Genomic DNA, 16537 nt, shown 5'->3' on the forward strand with positions numbered 1-16537 from the left:
CAAATATTTTAGATGCATTTCATGGGCTCCATAATAGGGATTTGAAGATGAATAAAACAGGAGTCCTATTCTCAGGGTGCTCACAGCCTTTGTGGAGGAGATGGTGGTAATATAAAGATGACAATAGTACCTTAGACAGGAACAGTTTGCTGAGAGAACTAAGAGGGGCATTTAATTCTGCCGTGTCTGCTTTGTTCTCCACTGTATCTAGTGCCCAGTGCAATGGCAGGCACATGGTAGATGCTCAATGTGCCTTTACAGAGGAGGTGTTTAGGACAGAGCCTTAAAGTGGGTGTTAGGACTTCACCAGGAGAACAAATTGGGGAAGGAAGGTATTCTAGTAGAGGGAGGTATGTGAAAAGGCCTAGCAGAGAGAGAGAGCTGGAATTGCTTGGGGGCTCAGTATGGCTGAAGTATAGGGTGTATATGGAGGCATGGCAAGAAATGAGACTGTATAAATAGGCAAGACTCAGGTCGTGAGGTCCTTATGTGCCTTGCTTTGGAACCTAGATATTTTATCAAGGGCATTGGGTAACTATTGGAGGGATTTAGCAAAGGGTGAACATCTGATTTATGTTTCAGAAATGTGGTTGATGCATAGGGGTGGAGGAGATGACACCAAGGTCTCTAAGCCTGATGGGGTCCCTATCTGTCCGAGGAAATAATCCTTCCTTTTTAGGGCTTTAAGATGGTTCATGAAGGGCCGGCCTCCTGAATGGTCCCATGTCCTGATCTATGGGCTCTTGGCCTCAGCTATATGCTGGGTTGCAGCTAATCTATTCTTCCTAATAAAAGTACTAAAATTTATGAATGATTTACATTTGTACAACCTGGAGCAAATTCAGGGATATATTGCTTACTAATCTACAATTCTTGCTCTTTCTTAAGTTAAATAGAAAGAGATGGAGTTTTAGTTGGGACACCAGGAATTATATCAAGCTCCGAATGTGCCCAGGGAGTTTGTGTTGAATACACCAGTGCCCTGGAACTGGGGGAATGTGGACATGGATAGCTTTAGGGGAATCAGTTTCCAGATTGTCAAATTCCACGGGTACTCTTTCCTGAAAGCAATCTGCTTATCTGGATTTTTTTAAGTTCTCCTTTTCAACTCTGCTTTCATTATTTCCCTTCTCTTTACTAGATCCTCCCTGAATCTTTCTACGGTACGTTTCTTGGGGATTGTTTAATGCTAATTATGTGCCTGGCACTATCCTAAAGGTTTTATAGCATAATAAACTTGTTTAATACTCATATCAGATCTATAAAGTAAATACGTATGCCGTTTTTACAGATGAGGTTCCCAAGGCACCCAGAGGTTTATTTAATAAGTTGCCCAAGGTCACAGAGCTATTAAGTGGCAAAATCAGGACTTGATCTCTGTACCTTTCCTCTATAATGTGTGCTCTTAACCATTATGCTTCTCTATCTTAAACAAAAGTGCTCTAGCTCTTTATCTATGTATTATAAAATTAGAACTGTGGGACTTGAGCTTGTTGTCATGGGGATGCAAATGAACTCATTTATAGAAATTTTTAGAAATGAAGGTGGATTTTCTTACAGTCAGAAATATTCTGGTTTGGTTGATTGATTTGATAGGGAGGACTGCCTTTGACAATTGGATTATATGGTAGACAATTTTGTGGATCAAAGAGGAGCCATATTCTAAATCTGACCAAGCTCAGGGGAGGCCAGCATGGGCGGCCCTACAAACTCAGAGACTGAAAGTAACTACATAGGATGGTCTAAGCATAAACATTTTTAATGAAAAGTGGGCCATGACACATAGTCACATCTTAGAACTGTAGCTTTGTTGACAAAAGTCAATTTTCACTTTAAGTGAGCTTATCTATTGTCTTTTTGCATCTAAGATAACACACCTTTGAAATGTCATCATACTCTCCTTTTCCAGACCCCTCAGGACACACCTATTGCATTAGAGCAGTGGTCCCCAACCTTTTTGACACCAGGGACTGGTGCTCCTATGAGAATCTAATGCCTGATGATCTGAGGTGGAGTTGAGGCAGTGATGCTAGTGCTAGGAAGCAGCTGCAGATATAGATGAAGCTTCGCTTGCTTCCCACCACTCACCTCCTGCTGTGCAGCCCGGTTCCTAACAGGCCATGGACCAGTACTGGTCTATGGCCCAGGGGTTGGGGACCCCTGCATTAGAGCATGAGACTACAAAACCCCTCATTGTTATCTTGTTACCTTTATACCATTTTTATGTGCTGTAAATATTAATTATTAATTATCCTGTACCCACCACTGTAAAAGAAGTATGTGTCTATTTTACTTTTTATCCAGTCTTATAGATTTTACCCCACTTTGCTTTTTCCCACCCCCTTAATCTAAACCAATGGATTTTATGTAATCCCCTTTATGTCTCCCCTTTTGATTCTAATATATAAAATAAGCTGCAAAATTGCCATTTTGGGGAGCACTTTCTCAATCCATTGAGATTTTGCTTCCCAGCAATTGTTGTCAGTTTGGCTCAGATAAACTCATAAAAATTCCCTATAGGTTTGGATGTTTCTTTCATTGACAATTTCCATAAACTGAAAAACTAAATCTTAGCTTCCAAGTTTGGGTGAAAATATATCTAAAGCATGTCTCTAATAAAGACTGTGCCAGAAAATTCTGCCTTGGAATGAATTTTAACTTGAGAAAAATAATTTTAGTTATTAACTTAAAAATGTATGAGAGGGTCATAGCTTTTTCAAAATTCTTATGAGGGCTCATGAACAAAAAAGTGAAGACTTCTAGTATATGGCGCACATAACATCACTGGCCATATGCATCTTGGTGGGGATGAGGATTCTGATCAGGTGAGGTGAAGTGGCTCGTCCATAGGTGAGCAGGGGCAGAATTGGAGCAACAAGCGGGGTTTTCCGACTGCCGTTATTTTAGTGTTCTCTCTACTACTCTATACTTCCGTCTTCTTTCCTTCTTCATTTACATGATGGTTTATTAGGAAAGACTTCCTAGGGAGGTGTTATTTGTTATGAAGGAGCTAGCCTCGTGTATATGTGTTGGTGTGTGTGTGAGGGACAGAGGAGAAGGAGTTAGGTAGAGGGAACGGCAAGTGCAAAGACCATGAGCCTGGACAGTGTGGTATGTTCCTGGGACAGAAAGAAGGCCCTGTGGTATGCAGCCTAGAGATGTTGGGTGAGACTGGTAGGATTCCACAAAGAAGCAGGAGCCAGGTCATGCAAGTCCTTATCAGCAATGGTAAGGATACTGTTTTTATGAAGATGATGGGAAACCATTGAAGAATTTTAATCAGTCATATATTCTGATTTACAGTGTGTTGTGTTTTGTTTTGGAGGGGGCAGGAGTGGAAACAGATGGAGACTAATTGAGAGTCTGTTTCAAGTGAGACGTCTGCATCTCCTTTATGGAGGGATAGGAAGATGAACAGTGTTTGTGGGAAGGCAGAATGGCATGGGATGTCATTCTATCTTCTAGTTCCGAGGAGGTGTGTTGGTAGCTATGGCTGTATAACAAACCACCTCAAAACTTAGTCTAAAACAACAACCATTTCATTTTGTCATGATTCTTTTCAGTTCCTCTGCTCTATGTGGTGTCAGCTGGGGTCATTCACTTGGTTGTTTCTGACTTACGATGGTTCAACTTAATGATTTTTCGACTTTACGGTTGTGGGAAAGAGATATGCACTCAGTAGAAACTGTACTTTGAATTTTGATCTTTTCCTGGGCTAGTGATATGGAGTACATACAGTGTTCTCTTGTGATCCTGGGTGGTGGCAGTGAGATGATTTTGCCGAACTGCAGGCTAATGTAAGTAGCGTGAGCACTTTAAGGTAGGCTAGGCTAAGCTATGATGTTCAGTAGGTTAGGTGTAATAAATCCATTTTCAACTTACTATATTTTCAACTTACATTGGGTTTGTCAGATGTAACCCTATTGTAAGTCAAGGAACATCTGTATTCAGTTAGTGGATGAGCTGAGCTGGAAGATCCAAGAAGGCTTCATTCATAGGTCTGGCATCTTGGTGCTCTTCTATGCGGCCAATCTCTCCATGCGAGTAGCTTGGACTTCCTCATAGCAAAGTAGCCTCAAATAGTCAACCCTCTTATATGGTGTCAGACTTCACAAAGGGAGGAGAATTCTAAGAGGAACCAAAGTGGGGGCTGAGATCTCTTGAGGCCTGGCCTTGAGAGGTACCCAGCACTACTTCTGCCATGTATCATTGGTCAAAACTAGTCATAAGGCTGGCCTAATTGTAAGGAAGGGAAGGACAAACCCCATCTTTTAGTGGGAGGAATGGCAAATAACATGTTTCGTCTTTAATCTACAACACTGGGCTTCTGGGAACTGAGTAACTATAACCACCCTGATGATGCTGACCCATTTTAAAATCTAAATTGCTGTATTCTATATTGGAACAATTTGTAGGTCTTTATTTCTCACTGGATAGAGAGAGCCTGGGGAACAGGAGGTGGCTGTTTTTTTTGTTTCGTTTTGTTTGCTTTTTTTCCTTGTGTTTCCAGAGCCTAACATATACAGGGCATTTAGGAAATGCTTGTCCAATGAATGCACACATCATGTAAGAATTCATTAGTTATCAAACTGGGGTGTACATAAGAACCCCCCGGGGAGCTGTTAAAAAGGCATGCAGATTCCTGGGCAAGACCCCTGAGCAGACTCTCTGAATTCAGATTTCTAGGGGAGGAATTTTTAGTTTTGGCTGCACATTAAAAAATACTGATACCCAGGCCCTAGTTCCAGAGACTCCGATTCCATTGATCTAGGGTGAGCTCAGATGTCAATACTTTTTTACAGTATTTTCAGACAATTCTGATGTGTAGTCAGGGTTAAGAACCACCGCCCTAAGATTAGAACCAATTGTCTTTGCCTGACATTCCCAGATGATTTTGATATAGGTGGTCTATGATATGGTGACTAACTATCCTCAGTTTGTCCAGAACTGTCCACATCCCAAGAAATCCTTAGTTCCATGCAAACTGGCACAGTTGGTCATGATCAATGGACCACTATTTAAGAAACACTGTAGATGAGGCAGTGAAAGAGTTTTGAAAAAACACCTACAAATATCTAATCAAAGCAATGATTCTGCCTCCTTACTGAAGGGACTAACGTAGAGTCATAATATGCTATCAGAGTCAAGTTCTGGAATTAAGGAGGAGATGGCTCAGGGTCAGGGTTTTCCTTCAGCTCTGTGTTCTTGTGTGCTAGGTCTGTTCACAAAGTTAAATAGTGTGTCCATCTTTGAGAATTCTTCTGGACTGTATTCCTCAGTGTACATGAGGCAGCTTTGAAGCCCGACTGCAATCAACAAGGAAGATATGTTGAGGATGGTATGAGATACAGGATGAAGTTCTTTGTCTCTGTACCAGTGTGTATTATTATTAGTATTTTTCATATTGTAATAGGGTAGTAAAATATACGTAATATCTTAAATAGCTCCGTGGGGAGGCAGTGTGGCGTAGTAGAGAGCCTAGGATCTGGCCTCAGAAAAATGGGTTGGTGCCCTAGCTTTGCTGTGACTAGGTATGTAATCATAGGTGCCTCTTTTTGCCTTGGTTGTTCATCTGTAAAAAGGAATAATAATGACGTCTTGGTCCCAAGACAGCTGGGAGGATCCACTGAAATAGTATAAGTGAAAATGGTTCTGTAGACTGGGAAGAAGAGATATTGTGATTGTCTTGGAATGGGAGAGACACAAAGAAACTATTGTGCTGAGTGGCCTTGCACATGACCAAGACCCTGGTCCCTCCACCCTGAACCACGGCCACAGTTGTGGGATTCCAAAGAAGCTTTTAACACATTGTGGGCATGCAGAGACCTCAGGGAGCAGAGTGTCCCTACCTGAGTTGCCCTCACAATTGAGGGCAAGCTGCTTTGCTTCAGGAAGAAGGAAAACTTTTGGAAAAGAGGGTTTGTGAAGGCATTTTATGTTTTTAGATCTTTTGCCTATTTATTCCAAGTGTACCCTCAAAGACGTAGCAAAAAGAAACAACCACAGCCACTAACCCATAATATTGAAAAGCTGGTTCTTAATTTGTGTAGCTAAAAAAGCACTCTTTCAGGCTATAACCACAGAGATTGCTGTAGGCCTCTGGAACTGGGAATAATGATGGTTTGCAGTATGATGAAGGAGGCTCTTAATCTTTGTGGCCCAGAAGCCCAATCCGTGGCCTCTCCAATTACCCAGGTTGCCTAGCAACACCACCAAAAGCCTTCCTGCCAGGCCCAGCTGGGCAGCAATTGGGCACACCCAGCACAGCCTGCTGCCCAGCCTCCTGCGCTCCCAGGCCACATCAAGGCTGCACTCAACCTCGGCAGGGGCCCGCCTGGTACCGATAAATGAATGTGGCCAGCTGTTTAAAAAAACAATTCAGATATTTAGAAACTACTTGTTTGAATGCAGCTAGGAAAGCAGCACAAGCTAATGATCTAAAATTTCTTCTGCCTGAGAGGAGTTGTCTAAGGTGGTGGCCAGTGTTCTCCTGAGTGAGGTGAAGAGGAGAAGGTGAGCCTGACTTAGTCCTTTGGGTTCTTAGAGAGGCAAATCCTTCCTTTCTGGGACGCCTGTCTCCACCCCGACTCCTTGTGGCAGACACGGGAGTGGTGGGGATTCCCAGCCCCATCCCCAAGGCTTGATGACCTGCCAATTCTTCTATAGCTCTGGGAACTCCTAAGGTCTAGTTTGGGTCAGTTTGGGGAGCTGGATGAAGAAGAGGGAGAGTAGGGGTAGAGGGAAGGATGGAATGGAAATAATCGAAATAAAGATGTACACTTCTTTAACACTTGGTGTGTAGAAATCAAAGGGCAGAGGACCATGTGGAGCTTTTGGAGTCAGATGTCCTAGGCTCATCTCTGAGCCCTCCCCTCACTGGCTGCAGGACCTTGATCAAATTCTCTGGAGGCCTGAGTTTCCTTATCTATAAAATGGGGACATTATCATCCTACCTACGAGGTTGTTGTGAAAATTAATGAGAATAATTTTGTAAGATAACCACGGGAGAGAAGAGCTCTATTTTATAGCTGAGGAAACTGAGGGCCAGTGAAATTAAGCATGAATTCTGGGAGTAGAACTCAGATCTTTACAGTTCCAAGCACAAGGAATGGTGGTCCTCAAAGACAGGCCACGAGCCCTTTTGTAGCCATTATAGCATAATGATTCCACAGGTCACCGCTGACAGCTCAATGATGGCGGAGCGATAATGGGGTGGGGTGGGGGTGGGATGTATGTGCAGAAGAAAAGGGTGGTGGGAGGTGCTTTTCAACATGCAATGATGTAACGGTTTATGTGGTGTGGGTAAAATTCCTTCCTGCCCGCTCCCTCCTCCTTCCCTCCTTCCTTCTTTCCAGTATTCTTTTAAATAAGCTTTTTCTTTTGGAATAATTTTAGATTTACGGAAAAGTTGCAGAGAGTTTCTGTTTACCCTTTACTCAGATACAAGTACTTTCTGAACACCTGTGTGCCAGGAAACTTTTGGGCACAAGGAATACAGCAATAAAACTGTGTCTTCCATTAGAAGGTGAGAGTATGTGAGATGGAGTGGACCTTGGAGATCCTTAGTTTATGATTCTCAAAGGTGCTGCTGCCTCCACTTCATTGGTATACTTGTCAGGGATCTACTAAATCTATTAAATTAGTTTCTTCAGAAATGGGGATGAGGAATCTGTATGAAAACAGATGTTGAAAAAGAAGTTCCTGAAGGGATTCTAAAGCATAGCTTTTAATGGTCTAGTACAGACTGTTCACTGTGCATGTGAGAGAACTGTTGCTCAGAACTGGGGAAGGATTTGTTCCAGGTCGCATAACCAGGAAATGGAAGAGTCTAGACCAGAAAATAGGTCTACTGGTTCTGTGCTCTCCTTACACTATGTCTCCCAAACACAGAACAGGAAATGAGTTTACTTGTAACAGGAAGACCCCAAATAAAGTTTCAAAGAGTTTCCTGGCTATTCAGGTGTGTTAGTTAGGTTCTTGGTTGCAAGGGACAGAAACTGATTCTGGCTGATTATATCAGTAAATAAATGTTATTGAAAGGACACTGGGTAGTGAAAGGAAAACTATTTCTCTACTCCTACTCACACTTCTGGCACCAAATGTGAGTTTTCTACGACAAGCAATTCTGATGCTTAACTGCCCCACAGATGAAGGGCTCAGTCTCACAAGACTGCTCCCCACTTCAGATGCCAATTGCAAGTCTGGGTTTCCAGCACTTCTGATTATACATTGAGGGTTTCTATGTTCCCTTTCTCAGGTTCAATAATTTGCTAGAGCAGCTCACACAACTCAGGAGATGACTTTCCTTACTATTACCAGTTCACTGCAAAGGATACAACCCAGGCATAGCCAAATGGAAGAGATGCATACGGCAAGGTACCTGGGAAGGAATGTGGAGCTTCCACGCCCTCTCTGGGTATGCCATCCTTCCAGCACCTTGATATGTTCACCAACATGTAAGCGCTCCAAATCTCTTTGTTTAGGGTTTTAATGAAGGTTCCATTACATAGGCGTGATTGATTAAATTACTGATGATTGGTGATGAAACTCAATCTTTAGCCCTCTCCCTTACCCAGAGGTGGGGACTGAAAGTTCCAAGCCTCTAATCACATGGTTGTTTCCTTTGGCAACCGGCTCCCATCTGCCAAATGTCACTTTGTTAGCATAAACTCTAGTATAGTTGAGAGGGGCTTATTATAAATAACAAAAGATGCTTCTCTCACTCTTATCACTCAGGAAATTCCAAGGATTTTAGAAACTCTGTGCCAGGAACTGGTAATGAAAACCAAATATTTATTTCTTAGTATATCATAATATCACAGGTAGACTATAAAATCACTAGAAGGCTGTAGAAACAAGGTTTGGGAAATAAGCAGACACAAAGGGAGACCCAGCACCTAGAACTATGCACAAATCACATCACAGAGCCAGGTAGGCAAAGACAGCCTCATTGTTGTTGCTGTATGCTCACTGCTGCGGCCATCATCAAGGATACCGCTAGCACTGGATGCTGGATGCCACACTGATCCCAATGGCAAAGGTTGGATACTAGATATTGCTGCTACTGCTTTACAATGAACTATGTAAAGAATTTCCCCCATCTCCAGCTGTAGCATCAAAAATCCTAAGCAAATCCAGCTGCCGGGTCAAGCTGAAGTCACATATCTGAGCCTTAGCTGTCTAGGAAAGTGAGTGTTGGTAATTTTTAGCTTCTGTAGTGGGAAGTGGTCCCTGCTGCCCACCAAGATTCATAGGATGAGGAATTCTCCAAGAAAATTGACAAACGATCACTACATAGGCATTATCAAAAGAATACACTGTTAGTCCTTAACATTTGCAGATTCAAACTTACAGCTTTCTTATTTCATTAACTACCCTCAAAACCCATTGTAAATGAATGTGACTTGAAAGACTGGCTTTTCCTGTGTCAGTCATTTACCAGTTAGTGAGCTAGGCCTACTGTTGCACCTTGACATCGTGCATGACTTAACTGTTTATTCTCTACTAGTGATAGCCTTTAAGTAACCTGCATGCAGTGATTAAAATCTTTGTTTCTTGTTGGAGTAGAAATGACTCATAAAAAGAAATCACTTGATAGTGCCAGAGAGAGAAATGAAAAGAAAGTGACTTTTTTTTTTGCCATAAAGAGAAGTTTTGGATAAATTGTCATGGAATAGCAAATTTGGTGGTGTCTAGGATCTCTGATATCAATAGATCGCCATGTGGGTCACACAGGTACAAGGAAAAGTTCTTGGGAAGTGGTTGTAGTGAGTGCTTCACCCAGTGCAGAAACTGTTCTTTGAGAGAGATTAAACTACCAAAAGATGAAAAGAGACACAAGTTTTCCTTTTCTTTTCTTCTTTGGGACCTCAGGTGCAAAGCGTTGAACATGGTTAATTCTCCTCAAATGACAAATTTTATAAATAACTTTACTTTGGCATTCAAGAATGATTTAGGTTCTGAAACAGAATCACTTAAAACTTTCTTACTCTAATTTACAGCATAATTGTGAGAGACGCTATGTGGCATATAGTGAATGAGGACACCTGAGAGGTCTTTGGAACAATCCCTTGCTGATGTTAAGAGTCTCCTCTGTAAATCTCCTTATGAAAATTTATATTACAGTTTTTTTTTAAGGGTGGACGGCTATTCTGGGTAAATGAGCACAGCCCTGCCCTTCCCAACCCTTGGCCAACACACAGGTGCCATGATTCATAACACAAACAATGCTTCTAGCAGATAAGTCAGGAAGTAGGGAAGTTCATTCCTCTTTTCCTCTTCTGAAGAATACTTGCCGGCCATGAGGGGAAGGAAGATGTTTGGTTCTTGCAGTGCAGGGAGAACAGCTCCATCTTTAACCAGAAGGCTATGAGTCTTTTCTATAACTCCAACATTCTTTCTAAAAATCTAAGCCTGCTGGTCCCTACTAGTAGGATGAGAACATTTCACAGCAATGCTATCCCATTTTGGGGGGTGTGTGTGTGTGTGTGTGTGTGTGTGATTTCAACAAAGAGTAGGCAGCCACTTGCTACAGATAAGAGGTAGGAGGTGAAGCAAAAACATCAAGCCAATATTAAAGAAAGCTCAAGAAACCTGCATGATCTTTGCTTAGTAAGAAAGTACCACCAGTGCAGTAAATAATTCCACTCAATGAGTAACACTGTGATGAGAGTGGCCAAATAAATAAGCTGATAGCTGTTGATGCTTTTATAACTCTGCGAAGTTGTGATCATGGCTTACTTGTTTTGAGACTCCTGCCCTATTCAGTTGGACCTCCCCAAATCCTGGTAATACGAAGTTTTCAGACACTCCATCCCAACTTTGACCTACAGAGGCCACACGCACGCAGGGACAAAATTAATGACATGACCTTAGATTAGACTCGCTTTGTGAAGCCTTAGGAAACTTTCGACCCACGAGCAGAAGTGCTGGTGAGCAGATTTCAACACAGAATAAGGAAGAACTACCTAAGAATTAGAACTGTCAGAAAATGCGACGACTTGATTAAAGTACATTTGGTTCTTTGTAATTTTTTACTGCTCTAATGGTTCTGTCCAGAACTTCTTTGAAATATGCCTTGTGTACTTGCTCAAATTCATTTGTAGGATAGATTTCTAGAAGTAGTGTGGTTCTATTAAAAGGTAAATGCTTTTCATACTTTATAGATACTGCCCAATTGCCTTCCAAAAAGGCCACTTACACTTCATAAACTGCACCTATTTCCACACACCATCATAAATATGGATCAGTTTATTTCTTTGTTGCCAATGTGTTTGGTCATGTTTTCAAGGTGGTGAATTGTGCTCAGAAATTCAGGAGTGGGAGCAGAAGATAAATAGGAGTGAGAAAGATGGGGCATGTCAGTGACTAGAAGCAGCACCTGTGAACATCCAGTACCGGATGCTGAAGATAAGATGAAGCAGGGAGAGGCTCCTGTTCTCAGGGAGCAAGGCACACAGACAGGTATAGAAGTCAGAGTGTGACAGTGATTGACTGAGAGGTAAAAAGAAAATGCTGCAGTCGCTACCAACGCACTCATCTGTTAGAGCCTAAAGTAGCTGGAACTACATGTCGGATCCCTTTACTGTACATGCCAAGAAGAGAGCAGACAGCAGTGAGTCTCAGAGAAACCCAGTGGGTCCGATATCTTTGCAGCACAGGAAATGTATTTCATTAAAATATCTAAAATATTGGGCTTGAAAATTTCTGGAAATTTTGAAATTGGGAGAAAAGAGAAAATTGAAGGGGAATGTACACCTCACTTTTCTAGTGTCTTTTATAGATATAAAGTTGTATTGTTAACAATGTGGAATTTTATTTCTTCATAAAATGAACGTATATGGTGTTAAAATTTACAGTAGGGTTTATTAATACTATGTGAATCATCCCTAACTGAACTTATTTTAAAAGTGCTTTAATATTTGTGCTTAAAGCTGCTGATCTTAAATTCACACTTTCTTGCCAATTATGAGAAGTGACAAAAAGCTAGAAATAATCATCAATATCCAAGGAAAATTAAGAAAATAGTTATGTCTGTGGACTTAACGTCTGACCTTGCAAGTCTGGGTGAGCGCGAGGGTAGAAGATGGGGGGAGAGAAGGAAGAAGCCTTTCAGAAAAGTCACCGGGGAAAATAAAATGAAAGGAAAATTCTCTTCTTCCCTAGATTTAAACTCTAACCTACTGTAATGTGGAAACTTGCCTGATGAAATACATTTGAAAACACAATGAATTTGACTTGATTTCCAGTCATCCATCTATCCACACACCCACCTTTCCATTCATAACCAATCATAACTAACAATTATGGACTGTTTACTACGTGCCAGATACTATTCTGAGTGCTTTACATGCGTTTTCTCAAAAATCTTCTCAACAATGTTCAGGTAAGTGCTATTATTATTCCCACTCTAAAATGGAATCTGAGGATTTCTCAATAGGTTAAACGTAGAATTACCATATGACCCAGCAATTCCACTCCTAGGTATATGCCCCAAATAATTGAAAACAGTTGTTTAAACAAAACTTACACAGGAATGTTCATAGTTGCTCTGTTCAAAGTAGCCAAAAGGTAGAAACAAGCCAATGGCCTTCAAGAGATAAATAGATAAACAAAATGTGGTATATCTTTCTATGCAATGCAATATCATTCATCTCTAAAAAAGAATGGAATACTGACACGTGCTACGACATGATAAACTTTGAAGACTTTTACTAAGTGAAGGAAGCCAGACACAAAAGGCCATATATTGTACAATTCCATTTAAATGAGACAACCAGGATAGCAAAATCCATAGAGACAGAAAGCAGATTAGTGGTTGCCAGGGGCTGGAGGGAGGAGGAATGGGTGACAAAGAAGTTTTGGAATTAGATAGTAGTGAAGGTTGCACAACATTTTAAATGTACTTAATGCCATTGAATTGTACAGTTTAAAATGATTAAAATGGTTAATTTTATGTCATGTGTATTTTACAACCATTTAAAAAATATAATTTGAGGCTCAGAGAATTTAAGTGATCTAAGGTTACAGCTGATATGCTGTAGAGTTGTTTTAATCTCAGTCATCTGGCTCCACATGTCATGCTTTAAAAAATAATTATTTTGGGGTCATTTGGGAGGTGTAGATACATTAAACTAAGCTGAAAACATCAGTGGCATTAGATACTATTTATTAAGTGCACACTGGTGACGAACATTATATGCTATCTAGTCTTCACAATGACCCTGAAAGTTTAATGTTACTGTTTAGTTTTTGTATGTGTGTGGTAAAATACACATAACATAAAATTTACCATTTAACTATTTTTAAGTGTACATTTCAGTAGAGTTAACTACATCTACATTGAGCAACCATCACCACCATCCAGCTTTTTTGATCATGGAAACTTTCGATTGCGTGATTTAAGTAGTTTAATTTAACCAGGAGTGAAAAAATAACAGAACCAACCCAAAAGGAGAAGGACAGGACAGATAGCATCATGGCACAGGGAGAAGAAAGAGTGTGTAAATCAGGCCTCACTGTTGTAGACATGCTGCCCAATATCCTAGTATCTGCCTGGTACCACTTAGCACTGTTGTAATTATATAATTATTTGTGTAATTTTTATTGACCTCTGTCACTTCCATTACATTATAAACATTTTGGAATAGGGATGGTGGCCTGATACATAGTAGGTTTTCAATGAACATTTGTTGAATAAATGTCCGAATGACTGAATGTTGAGGATTGAGTTCAAGGGAACACTGGGTGTAGAAATTAGTAGAAACTCAGCCAAGAGTTTTAGGTGTCAGAGAGTTATCGGTTAATTTTATGTCAATAAAATTAAATAAAATTAAAGTTATTAGGAAGATGGATTTCAGCAAGGGTGCTGATGCTGTACCTGGAGAACCAGTAGGGAATGGCCTCGTTAACTCAAGTGTGTTGCAGAATAGGCAGCAGTGATGTTTTAGAAAGGATACTGATAATTTCGAAAGAGAGGATGTAAGTTTGAAGTTTATCAAAATTATGCGGTTTTTGGGAAATGGGTGGGAACCTGCCTTTTATCTATAAATGGAGCTACAAATCCCTACTTCCTGGGGTTGTTGTGGGAATCCAGTGAGTCAACAGATGTGACAGTCCCCAGCATAGTCCCTGATACATAGTAGATGCTTAATAAATGACTTGATTCTGAATCAGAAACCTAGGAGTGAGATGAAGCAAGATGAAACAAAGAGGGGAAAGGAGATTGCTCAGTTAAGCTAGACAAAACTGAGTTCAATTATGCAGTATGTATGGTTTGGGTTCTGAGACACATCACCTTTGGGGCAAAACTAATGGATGATTTGAAAGTCAGTGGCAGAGGGGAAGGAAGGGGTATACAAGGTAGTGTTGCCACTTCAAGACTCCAGTCCATCCGCTTGGGTGGTGGCAGTAGATGAAACCAGAATTGACCCCTGGGAGCCTTGTCCCTTGTTTGGAAAGACCCTAGCACTTTGTCACAATTACACACTGGTGATGAGGATATGGATATTATGAGTATTTGGGCACACAGCAGGTCTTCAGTTGCCTTCTATTAACATACAGTAAAGGCTTTGGAAACCAATAATTATGCCAGAAAACTCAGGAAAGAACCATGGCCTGAGGACTATAGGGTCATTTGGTTTTCCCTGATATTCATGTCCCTTTCAGGTGGAGGTAGGACCAAGGATGATGGCTGCTGCTCATGATTTGGAGATGGAGGATGTGAATATGAATATGGGTAGAGACATAGAAGAAGAGCTGGAGGAAGAGAAGGAAATGAAAGAGGATGGAAAAGGTAAAGATCCCTTCAAGAATAAAAAGGTCCACAGGATTGTCTCAAAGTGGATGCTTCCTGAAAATGTCCGAAGAACATACCTGGAGAGAGCTAACTGCCTCCCACCTCCAGTGTTCATCATCTCCATTAGCATTGCTGAGGTAAACATGCTGGGTGGTGGGCACTAGTGTGAGTACCATTGGGAAACTGCAAATGAACTGGGGTTTAGCTCAGATCTAGGTAAGAGACTGGAAAACGTGTGAGAAGAGAGTTCGAGGGTGGCAAGTACAGCATGCACATAATTTAACCTCAGCCTCTGCAGAGTTCCCTCTCCAGGTTTTTCCTATATTCCCAGTTATTTTTAGTCAAAGGTTAAGCGTTATTTTTCAAACAAGTCCCCTGCCCGGCAGTGACTATAACTTCAGTGGCTTCACTTCATTTTAGCTGGTGGGGGTTTTGGAAACCAAATATTCTTGAGACGGCAAATTGGTTTGATTTCGTGAACTGACTTAGATTGGCTGGTGAGCCATATATTTACAAGAGTTATTGGCTGCCTCCAAAACTTAGTGGGAAAAAAATGGGAGCCTCTAATGATGTCTACAATGGGCAGCATGAGTGTGTTTTCAGACTCAGATCTAGTCAGTCCTCTTGTTTTCCCAAAGAGAGTACAAGGCCCGGAGATGTGGAATAACTTGCTCCAGGTCACATACATAGTGACTGAGCCAGGACTGGGCTTCTCCTGAACCTCATTAAACTTAGGCTTTTTTTCCCACACCATGAAGTCTCGTAAAGAAATTGGCAGAGGACTTCAAGGGCATTTGGAAGTCCTTAATGTAATCCTCTTAATTCCCACCAATGCCTCAACTTCCTTATCAGGGACTGTGTTGGTCAGGGTTCTTTAGAAGAAACAGAACCAATAGGATGTGTTTATGTACACATCTATCTATCTATCTATCTATCTATCTACCTATCTATCATCTATCTATCTACACATATATTGAGAGAGAGGTATTAATTTAAAGAATTGGCTCATGCCATTGTGGAAGCTTGGCAAGTTCAAAATCTACAGGTTGGGCAGGCAGACTGGAGACCTACGGGATAAGAGTTACAGCTGGGATTTGAAGGCAGTCTGCTGGCAAAATTCCCTTTTCCTCAGAGGGCATCAGTCTTTGTTCTATTATGGCCTTCAGCTGATTGGATAAGGCTCACCCATATTAAGGAGGGTAATCAAAGTCTACGGATTTAAACATTAATCTTCTCTAAAAATACCTTCTGAGTATTGTGGTCTAGCCCAGTCAACACATAAAATGAACTATCACTGGGATGTAGCCTCTTATGGCTCAGATAAAGATAAGACTAACGTGTAAAGATTCCTGGGAGAAGCTTTTGTCAAGGCTGTTTTGATTGGAGAGGCATAGCTCTAAGTTTTCTCAAGGGGTTTTATTGTGAGACAACCTGCAATTAGGAAGCCATAAGAATTCTTTCTGCTTTTTTCAGCATTCTATCTAGTGTTCTCCTTTTAGCCACATGTCCACATCACGTGGTGGCGGTGGACAAGAATGGGATATGGTCACATGGTACACAACATGATGGCTTAGACAATGAGTGCTATGGACAAGGCAGTTTTCCACAGAAAGATTATGGGGCAGGTGCTGAGATACCTGCCTGTCACAGAAAGAGCAGCTTTTTTACTAAAAATTATTTTCAAAACATTTTTTATTTAGAATAATTTTAACTTGATAGAAAAGTTACAAAGATTGTACA

The 16537-nt window shown here is 41.0% G+C and overlaps 1 protein-coding gene and 1 long non-coding RNA gene across 3 annotated transcripts in view; one reads left to right on the forward strand and one right to left on the reverse strand.

The window, feature by feature from the left end:
• Window positions 1-16537, reverse strand: part of LOC120593282 (uncharacterized) — a 62512-nt gene that overhangs the window by 12527 nt on the left and 33448 nt on the right. The gene's annotated exons all lie outside the window — the stretch shown is intronic.
• Window positions 1-16537, forward strand: part of RHBDL2 (rhomboid like 2) — a 38700-nt gene that overhangs the window by 1881 nt on the left and 20282 nt on the right. The window contains exon 2 of one of the 2 annotated variants that reach the window (XM_039851040.1): window positions 14668-14934. In XM_039851040.1, coding sequence (XP_039706974.1) covers window positions 14686-14934 — 249 coding nt within the window. In that variant the 5' untranslated portion in view covers window positions 14668-14685. The remainder of the gene's footprint in view (window positions 1-14667; window positions 14935-16537) is intronic. The other variant, XM_039851039.1, reaches the window with a different exon arrangement.

Source organism: Pteropus medius, unplaced genomic scaffold (assembly GCF_902729225.1).
Source record: "Pteropus medius unplaced genomic scaffold, Ma_sr-lr_union100, whole genome shotgun sequence".
In the NCBI taxonomy this organism is placed as follows: Eukaryota; Metazoa; Chordata; class Mammalia; order Chiroptera; family Pteropodidae; genus Pteropus; species Pteropus medius.